The sequence below is a fragment of the Mobula birostris genome, chromosome 8, assembly GCF_030028105.1.
Source record: "Mobula birostris isolate sMobBir1 chromosome 8, sMobBir1.hap1, whole genome shotgun sequence".
In the NCBI taxonomy this organism is placed as follows: domain Eukaryota; kingdom Metazoa; phylum Chordata; class Chondrichthyes; order Myliobatiformes; family Myliobatidae; genus Mobula; species Mobula birostris.
The window spans coordinates 6802423-6812518 of NC_092377.1; the positions used below are offsets into that span (position 1 = coordinate 6802423).

At 47.3% G+C, this 10096-nt stretch overlaps 1 protein-coding gene across 2 annotated transcripts in view; it reads left to right on the forward strand.

Moving 5' to 3' along the window:
- LOC140201129 (uncharacterized) overlaps positions 1-9597 on the forward strand; it is a 32422-nt gene extending 22825 nt beyond the window's left edge. For both annotated transcript variants that reach the window (XM_072264758.1, XM_072264759.1), the window contains exon 3: positions 2852-9597. In XM_072264758.1, the coding sequence (XP_072120859.1) occupies positions 2852-3661 (810 nt within the window). In that variant the 3' untranslated portion in view covers positions 3662-9597. The remainder of the gene's footprint in view (positions 1-2851) is intronic.
- Positions 9598-10096: the final 499 nt, after the last annotated feature.

Sequence of the window (10096 nt, forward strand, 5' to 3'; positions counted from 1 at the left end):
GAATGATCGATCCACCCCCGTGCTTAACAGATGGAGAGGGGTTCTTTTCATGAAATTCTGCACCCTTTTTTCTCCAAATATACCTTTGCTCATTGCGGCCAAAAAGTTCTATTTTAACTTCATCAGTCCACAGGATTCGTTTCCAAAATGCATCAGGCTTGTTCAGATGTTCCTTTGAACCTTTTGAATAGAACTTTGTGGCCGCAATGAGCAAAGGTATGTTTGGAGAAAAAAATACTGGAAAATTCTGGAAGCAAACATCACACCGTCTGTAAAAAAAAGCCAAAGATGAAAAGAGGGTGGCTTCTACAACAGGATACTGAACGTGTAAACACACACCTCAAAATCCACAATGGACTACCTCAAGAGATGCAAGCTGAAGGTTTTGCCATGGCCCTCACAGACCCCCGACCTAAACATCATCGAGAATCTGTGGATAGACCTCAAAAGAGCAGTGCATGCAAGACGGCCCAAGAATCTCACAGAACTGGAAGCCTTTTGCAAGGAAGAATGGGCGAAAATCCCCCAAACAAGAATTGAAAGACTCTTAGTTGGCTACAAAAAGCACTTACACTCTATCCTCATTATATGCGAAGGATTTGTTCCTTGAAGTTGACACATAATGTGAAATCGCATAATGTGAATAATTATTTAAATGGAGAAAATGGGGATGCGTTCCAAAGGGCTTCCTAAATATGTTTTGTCTGTAACTTATTCACATTATTATACCAATACGACACAAAAGCAGTACTACAAGACAACATTTGTATTTAATCAATTTAAGGTAATATTCAATGTAATAAATCATAGGAAGTTAATATCCTAGGGTGTACAGTACTCACCAACAGTGGCAGGTGTGTTCGCTCCGGGAGATGAGTGGTTGTTGTGGTATCGGGCAGCTTTACATGGATAACATGGATGGTTGTGGTCATCAGGATAATATCAAGCTCAGCAAGGGGTGAAGGAAGACTCACAGAACTCTTAGAACTGCTGGCAGCAGGAGATTACAACGATTTGCATAAAGTGGTGAGGGTTGTTTGCTTGGCAGCATTTCATTTTTCAGCATAAATTTGCTTGTAGGGAAGAAGGGTTGATGGCAGGGAATGACTGAAATGCTGACTCCGTTCTAAACTTGGGTCCATGTCCATCGCCATTTGTGCCAAGTGTTCCGACTTCCACCATTCCCTCACCATTGGTAAACTCCTAGGATTTTCAATATCGTCTGTTGCTTGCAGCATCTGAGAGACAGTTCGCCTTAAAAAAAAAATACGCACGTCTTGAATGTGGATTACACCTTGGTCGAGTGGTTGGATCAGCGATGTTGTGTTAAGCGGCAGGAAATAGGATGAATGCTGTCCAAACGTTTAGGATGGGCTGGCGCATTGGAAGCAACAAAAGAACTTTAAAGGCAAGATTCTGTTCCTGGCAATAGCGTCCCAGAGCTGTGTTACCTTCAGCTGATACCGCGCTGTTTATAATTTCCAACTTTTTTTCAAGTGTTAAAGCGATTCCCTGCCGCTCGGCTGATGGCCCAGGACATGGCATCGGACGCTTAGGAGGCATAGTTAAATATTTCAAGCGCAAAATCACTGCACTGTAGGTAAAACCAACAAAAGTTTAAGATTGCGCATCCACACCTTGCCAAAACCAATGCGAGAGTGGCAGGAGAGAGATTGTGAGGCACGCGCACCTGGCTTGTATTGGCGGGAAGGCAGTGCTCCTTGCATAACTGTGAAATTTGGACGCATATAACGAGACGTTGGTAGAAATAGGTTCCTTGCATAACTGTGAATCCGCATAGTCTGAAGACGCATATAACGAGGATTGAGTTTACAAGCTGTGATACTTGCCAAAGGGGGTTTCACTAAGTAAAGGGTGCCCAAACTTTTGCTTGGGGCCCTTTTCCTTTTTTTGTTATTTTGAAACTGTAAAAGATAGAAATAATAAAGTTTTCTTGCTTAAAATATTAAAGAAATGTGTCACCTTTAACTTCATGCCTTTTGAAAATCAGTTCATCTTTTACTCGCTTAGCTATTCACAGTAACAGAAATTTTGACCAGGGTGCCCAAACTTTTGCATGTCACTATATCAACTAATCACTAAGCCATTTCATACAATACATTGCCAGAGGGAACCACAGCTGCCCAGCAGCTTTTCCAGTCCCTCCCTCTCTCCCCATGTCTTCCTCTCTATCTCCAAGTCTTAGCACTGCTCACGAGCCAGCCTAAGAGAAGATTCGCACACGCACAACGGATTTGGCCCTTTTTGTATCCCGCAAGACCCTTTACTCTAATTATTTCCCAGAGAAACATTTTCTCAAAAGGAAGATTGGGTTGTTGGTCACATGTGTATTGGAATGCACAGTGAAATGCGTCATTTGCGACAAATCCATTCAGCGAGGATTTTGCTGGGGGCAAGTGTCACCAGAGTTCAGGTGCCAACACAGCATGCCACAACTCAGTAACCCAAACCTGAACATCTTCCTAATGTGGGAGGAAACCAGGGCACCTGGAGGAAACCTACATGGTGAAAGGGAGAATGTGCAAACTGCTCACAGTCAGTGGTGGGAATTGAGCCCTGATCGGTGATCGCAGACTTGCGCTGTAGAACAATGCACTAACCACTGTGCTACCATGCCACCTGGTTATACTCTGTCACCGACTATCGTATATGGTATGTACTATCACTTCTCCATGATCTACTGTAGACTGCTACTCACATTAAATTCCCAAAACGTTCCCCCTTGAACTTTCCCAAAACGTCCCCACGTCCCAGACTGACAAACTGCCATTTTGTGACACACACCTTAGCGTACACCACGGTGGAATCAAATGTAACTCCTTCCTTACAGGTGCAGGCGTACCTGTTGGATGTCAAGAAGTCAATCAAGGCTCCAGCCACTGCACCGCAGCCGCCCAACCTGAGCAATGCCACCGGGGTGGAGAAGGTGGAGAAGTTGCAGGAGAGGTTGTCCAAGATGGTGCTGGAGCAGGCCTGCTTCAGGGTGGAGCAGGCCAAGTCTCAGCTGGACACCAGCAGGGAGAACTACCAGAAGGTAGCCGAGAGCAAGGAGAAGGTGACCAAGGAGCTCGATGAGGTGCTGCTGACCATGAAGAGGTGCCAGGTGAAGGAGGTAGACTACGACACCACCCTCAAGCTGCTGGCGACAGGTCTGGGCGCCCTGAGCCAGGTCAAAGCGCAGTGGGCAAAGATGACCAACTTCTTCCAGATGATGTCCAACCTGATCCAGGTCTCCCTCAATGATGCCGTCACCCAGTTTGCCAGTGACAGTGAGGGCTGTGAGCTCATCCCCGGCTACACCCAGGATGCTTTCATCAAGGATATGATCTACACCGAGGCCTTCCAGGCCTGCAGTGTGGCCAGCCTCTGCCACCTCATCGCCAGCACTTATGTCGACGTCTCCGCGAAGCACCTGATGGACCAGGTCACCAACCTGGAGACCTACATCAGCCTGAGCCCCTCGGACCCCCTCTTCAACGTGGAGCGCTCCAAGTTCCAGGAGGGCTACACAGTCGCCCAGGAGGCCGTTAGGCAGCTGGTCCTGAAGAATAAGGAGGAGTTCGAGGCCCAGATACAGCAGAGGATTGACCGCATCAACTCGACGCTGCAAGAGGTCACGCCTTTGGCAATGAAGCAGTAGGTCACAGTCGTCCAGCACCACCTCCCCGCAACCCCACCCCACCCCCAGCAGCCAGCCCTCCACCGGTTTCCAGGCAAGAGAGTGTGAATGAGCTGCCATGCAGTGCAAAACCAAGTAGAGCCTTGCCTTGCGCACTGAGCACCGAGCAGGTCAACACCTGGTTGGTCATGGTCCCCTCCCTCCCTGCCCCCGGCCGCCAGGTCACCCCTTGGGGTTCTGTGCGCAGACTGACAGATATGACGACTCCTTGATGCTGGGAGCCAGGTGCTTGCTCAGTGCCTACACCATGGTCCTTTCTCGGCAGGTGCCAGGGGTTGGCTGGATGTCCTACAGCAGAAAGCAATTTCCAATAATTCCCAAGAAAGAAGCCCAGTAGCTTCATTTGCCACGTGTACATTGAAACATACAGTGAAATGCATCGTATTGTGTCGGGTCAAACCAGAGAGGGTTGTGCTGGAACAGCCCCCAAATGCCACCATGCCCCTGGTGCCAGTATAGCGTGCCCACAAATGACTAACCCTAACCCATCCATTTTGTACTGGGAACCGAAGCACTTGGGGGTCACAGGGAGAGCATGCAAACTCCTCAAAGCCTGTGGCGGGAGTTGAAACCCGATCTTCATTGTGAAGTGGTGTGCTGACCGCTACTCAGCAGTGCTGCCCCTCTTGTAATGACCAAGCTGGACATCCCATTGGCAGTCCCTCCTCCCGATTCAAGATGGGGAAGAGGTTTGTTTTACAGGTGCAAATGGATTTGGTCCTCCGGCACGTGTTGACCCCATTGCCTGTAGCACTGACGAAGGTCTTGCACGGTTCCCTCCTGCTGACGGAAGACGTGCTGTGTCCTGGTCTAGGCAGACACAACAGCAGTGTTATCGTTATTGAGTTGGACCCAAGGCACTGCCCAGCATCGAAACCACTGCCTAGCATTTCCACAGCACCTCTTGTGTCCTTGAGAGATCCCTGTGCTCTACTGCTGCTAAAGTACTTCCCAGTTTAGAAGTACTTTGCTGCAATGTCAGCTTGGCAGTCATTCTGTGCATGGCAGAGGTTCTTGGCGTGCGGCATTGATTTGGAGAATGCTGGGGGAGCTCTCTGCGTTCTGGAGGCGAGACTGTGGGAACCTCTACGGAGGCAGATCACGGACAAAGTCACAGTAGAATGGGCCATCTTTCAGTTTGTTCGTCGCACCATTGAAATGCGTAATTTGCGTTAACGGCCAACACGCACAAGGACGTGCGGGAGGTGGCCTGCAAGTGTCGCCACACTTCACTGGGAACGGCCACCATTGAAATAGCAACCAGCTAAGACCAGCGGAGCACTGCTCGTCCCACCATACCCTGTGAATGAATGGTTAACCCCAGAAACCTTGTGACAATCCCAGCCCAAGTGTCAGGTCACCTCGAGGTCGACACGGGGGCCGACTGTCCGTGTGAGTTGGAGAGGAGATGTGATGGGGTATCAGTTTTAAGAGGTAATCTGTAGAAGCCACATTAGTGGGGTTGGGTGAACTGTGTCCACCTTGGTCACCCAGTCCTCCCAAAGCACGACTCCCCTCAACATTCCCACACCGATCTGTTTGTCCTCGGCCTTCTCCACTGCCAGGGTGAGGCAAAACTCAAATTAGGGGGACATCTGGGATGTACTCTGGGTACTTGGAAATGCTGGCTCCAGCCTCTCTGAAAATGTGGAAATGAGGCAAAACGATATTTGCTCCCAACATGAGCGGGCCACTGAACACATGTCTCTGGCCCCAAAGGAATGCTTCAATAAATCTAAAAGCACTTCTCTGTTATTATTTTCTGTGTTTTTTTTCTACTTCCATCTGCTCCAGTCTGGCCTGTGGATCAGAATCAGGTTTATAATCATTGACAGATTGTGTGTCAAGAGATTTGTTGTTTAGCAGCAGCAGTACAATAGCAACAAGTAAAATATACTAAAAATTGTAATTAAGAAATATATTTTAAAAAAGTGCAAAAAAAGAGCAAAAGTAATGTTCATGAACTGTTTAGAAATCTGATGGTGGAGGGGAAGAAGTTGTTCTTAAACCATTGAATTTGTGCCTCCACCCTGATGGTCGTGATGGGAAGGTGCTGGGGAGGCTGGTGCCTGGGATGGGGCTGGTTGAGTCTACAACCTTCTGCAGCTTTTTCCGATCCTGTGCAGAGGTCCCTCCATACCGGACGGTGATGCAGCCAGTTAGAATGCTCTCCATGGTACATCTGTAGAAATTTGCCAGTGTCCTTCAAAGTTCTCAGTACGTTTATTATCAAAGGATGTATATATTATACAACCTTGAGATTTGTCTCCTTACAGGCAGCCACAAAGCATGAAACCCAAAAAACCATCAGACACCCAGTGTGCAGAGAGAAGAAAAATATAAACCGTGCAAACAATAAAAGTAAGCAAATAGGCTTCAGAGTGAAAGTGAGTCCACAGAAACAAAGCCCGGAGCAGTTGGAGCAGACCCGGAGCCTCAGCCTTTCTCAGTTCATCACACAGTGGAGCCAAAGGGTCATGGAGCTTACAGATACAAGGCCCGGAGCCTCAGCCTCACTGCAGCGGAGAGCAGAACTGGCCCAGCGCTCGTCTCCGGTCTCAATCCATCCGGCCCAGCATTTAAATTGTCCAAAAATTGGGTTGTCCTTAGCTTAGGACCCAGGCCCTGTCACATTGATACAATCTGGGCCTGGACACCGCTGCCACATTCCATCCCGTCCTGGACCTTTCCAAATCAGCCCAGCACTTGGATTGATCCAGCCTCACTCTCTGTTTAGCTGGATGGGCTCAGAAACTCCTCCATAACAAGATATGAAACAGGAGCAGGAGTTGGCCATCTGTCCCGTCAGGCCTGATCTGGCGATTGACTCATCAGCTTCCTGCCTTTTCCCCATAACCCTTAGTTCCCTTACTATGTAAAAATCTATTCAACCTTGCCTTAAATATTTACTGAGGTAGCCTCCACTGCTTCATTGGGCTCCACACTCTTCAATTCTGTCTCAACCTTCCTCCAACCACTTCTCTTCGAACGTGCCTTGACCTCGCTCTGATCTTGCACTGTACCTGCACACCTTGATCCTCGAGTTAGCATCACCTTCGCTCGCCTCTTCATCATTTGCACTGATCGCTTACCACAGTTTCCACAGAAAAAGTGTTATTGGTGACATTTCAAATCTCCACAAACTCCTAATAAAATATAGCTGCTGTTGTGCCACCTTTGTGATTGAATCAATATTGATGTAAGGATGTCAAAGGTTACAGGGAGGAGGCAAGAGGATGGGGGTTGAGAGGGAAAATAAATCAGCCGTGATGGAATGGTGAAGACCTGATGGCCTAATACTGCCCCTGTGTTTTATGGTCTTCTCATCAGCTGCCCCAAGATTCTTTCTCCCACCAATATTGAGGGACAATGACCTACGTGTCTATAGGGTGTGGGGGGAAACAGGAGCACCTGGAGCAATGTTCTGGTGGAGGGTGCCCAATCTGAAACTTCTGCTGTCTCTCCAGAAAGCTCTGTTTTAATTTAGTCGTACAGGTCCATAGATGTACGATGGTTCCTTGTGTTTGGGGGGGGGGGGGTGGTGCGGAGGTAGTGCTCCCAATGTTGTGCATCTTACTGTGAAACTGGGTATCAAAAAACATTTATTACAGGTTCTTCAAGGTTGTTGTAATCGGGGTGGTAATAGGGACAAGCTCCCACTGCCTATCAGATGCTCCCAATGTTGTGCATCTTAAATAGCCTCTGACAACCAAGTCTGGCTCCTGGCCTTCACGTGGCTTAGCTACGAACCCTGATGGAACTGTTTACTGGCGCCGTAAAACCGGTCACGTCAGGCAGATGGGGCTCGTCATCCATGGCAATTCTTCTGAGAAGGAAAATTGATCTCAAACCTCTGCTGTCTTGTGGTTTTACCCACTCGTGGCAAAGGCTTTGGGAGTAACCCCCAAGGGGAAAATCTGGAGCTCCAATATGTGATTTTAAAACAGGAACTGCTGGAAACATTCAACAAGTCAGGCAGCGTCTGTGGAGAGGGAAGGCAGTTTAACTTTCCTGGTTCAGATCCCTCTCTCAGAATGAGGAAAGAGAGAAGGTAAGTTGGTGTTAAGGACGGCTAAGACAAAGGGAACATCCCTGATAGAGCAAGGTCACAATTGCCACGGGGATCATCTGTAAAAGTCTAGTCAGAAAGCTCGTTCAATGCAGGAAGTGATTTTTGCCCATCGAGTTTATGCTGCCAACTGAGCACCCATTTACACTCAACCCACTGTGTGGACTGGGCACAGGTGATGTGTAAGCACGATAGGAGAGATCACGCAGTGCACAGTGAGTGTGTTACAGCAGAGGGCATGGGAGGGTTGTGAGGAGTAGGTTTCAATGGGAGGAACTGCCGGGGGAAATGGTCGAGGTGGATACAATGACAATTTAAAAGACATTTGGACAGGTAAATTGGTTTATCATTGTCACATGTATTGAGATACTGTGAAAAATGCTTTTCCACCCAACATACAAATCATTTCATTCCCACAGGCATTGAGATAAGAAATGGGGAAATGTTGTCTAATAACATGGTGCAGAACAAGGTGTTACAGTTACAGAGAAAATGCAGTGCAGGCAGACAATAAGGTGCAAGATCATTATGAGGGAGATGGAGAGGTTGAGGGTCCATTTCATCATGTTAGTCATGTCAATGGTCTTACAACAGCGGGGTAGAAGCTGTCCTTGAGCCTTGTGGAAGGTGTAATCAGGTTGTTGTGTCTTCTGTTTCATGTAGCACCATGGTCCTGAAAAACGTCTTGTTTTTACTGTGTACTGTACCAGCAGTTATTGTCGAAATGACAATAAAAAGTGACGACTTGACTTGAGAAGAGACAATGGTTGGGGTCTTTGGGGGAGGGGAGAAAAGACAATGCCTTTGACTGTGTTGGCTGCCTTACCAAAGGAATAAGACCACAGAAGGAAGACTGGTTTCTGTGATCTTCATTGTCCTGGGGTCCTGAGCAAGACAGTTGCATACCAGGCTGTCATGAATTGGTACATGGATAGGAACTATTTGGAGGGATAAGGCAAATTAGATTGGCTCATGTACATACAAACAATTCGATTTAGATTTCCGGATGGTGTATGTCTCTGACTATATGCACATCACCTCCCTTTTCTTTGATACCACCTACGCTTAGAGTAATTAACACGAGCCAGATATCTGTGGAGAAGCCCGCAACAGGTGGAAAAGGGAAGCTATGATCACCATCAGATCAACCGTGTCTTTACCGAATACTGGGTCAGGGTGGATGGACTAAATGGACCCCTCCTGCTGCTAATTCGTGTATACACTTCCAGACTCACCTTGGTTCCTGAGAGTCATAGAGCACAATAGCACAGAAACAGGCCCTTGGGCCATCAAGTCAAATTAAGGAAAGGTATGGTCATGCACCTTGGTAGAAAGAATAAAGGTGTATGTGTATGGGGTCTTTCTTTTGTTACATTTAAAATGGCGATTTTGTTATGTTAATCTAGGGAATGCGGCTTTGTTGTGTTTTAACGCTGCAGGGAGTTTGTGCTAACAGTTTGTTTTACTTTAAAATGAGATAACAAGGTTCTATTAGCCAATGGGTGGTTATGTATCGTTTTGTTTTCGGATGCCATGCTGTATGATATGACTGTGGACTGAGTTTTGGCGGGGAGTCGGGAGGAGAGACGAGGAGGACGGCGGACGTGCGGAGAGGCTCCGGTCGATCACTTCGGGTGGTCCTGAGCCGTGGGTCGACGGAATTCGGGTGGTCGTCTGACGTCGAATTGAGCTCCAACGGTAGCGCGCGAAGAACTTGGACTTTGATAAGTGTTGGCGTCTTTTTTTTCCATTAATTTCCTCTCTGTATCAAATGCATATTAATGTTATAGAATTAGTAATATCTATAAAGTGTATTTGTTAAAATTTACTGGGTGTGCTGGCTGATGATTGATGTTTGGGATTGATTCGGGCGGCGACTGACCCTGTTTCTGAATAAAGTATTTTTGGGAAAAAAAAGTGTTGAAGCAGGTGCTGGGTGGGATTTCCCCTAGACATACACGAGCCAATATAACGGAACGTTACATATGCAATACACAAAATGACTTCAGTACTGTGCAAAAGTATTACGCATCTTGGCTATGTACATGTGCCTAAGATATTTGCACAGTACTGTATGTAACACCCAGCTCCTGTACTCAATATGTTGATATATTAAGGCCAACTGCCAAAAGCTCTCTTTATGATCCTATCTACCTGCGATGCTACTTCGTTCTATGGCACTACTCAGAGCCCTAATGCCCACTACGTAAGTTGTACACTGGCTTGTCCTCCTAAAGAGCAACACCTCACATTTGGCTGCATTAAGTTCCATCTGCTGTTTCTCAGCCTATTTTTTCCAGCTGGTCCAGATTCCCTTTCATAAGCTT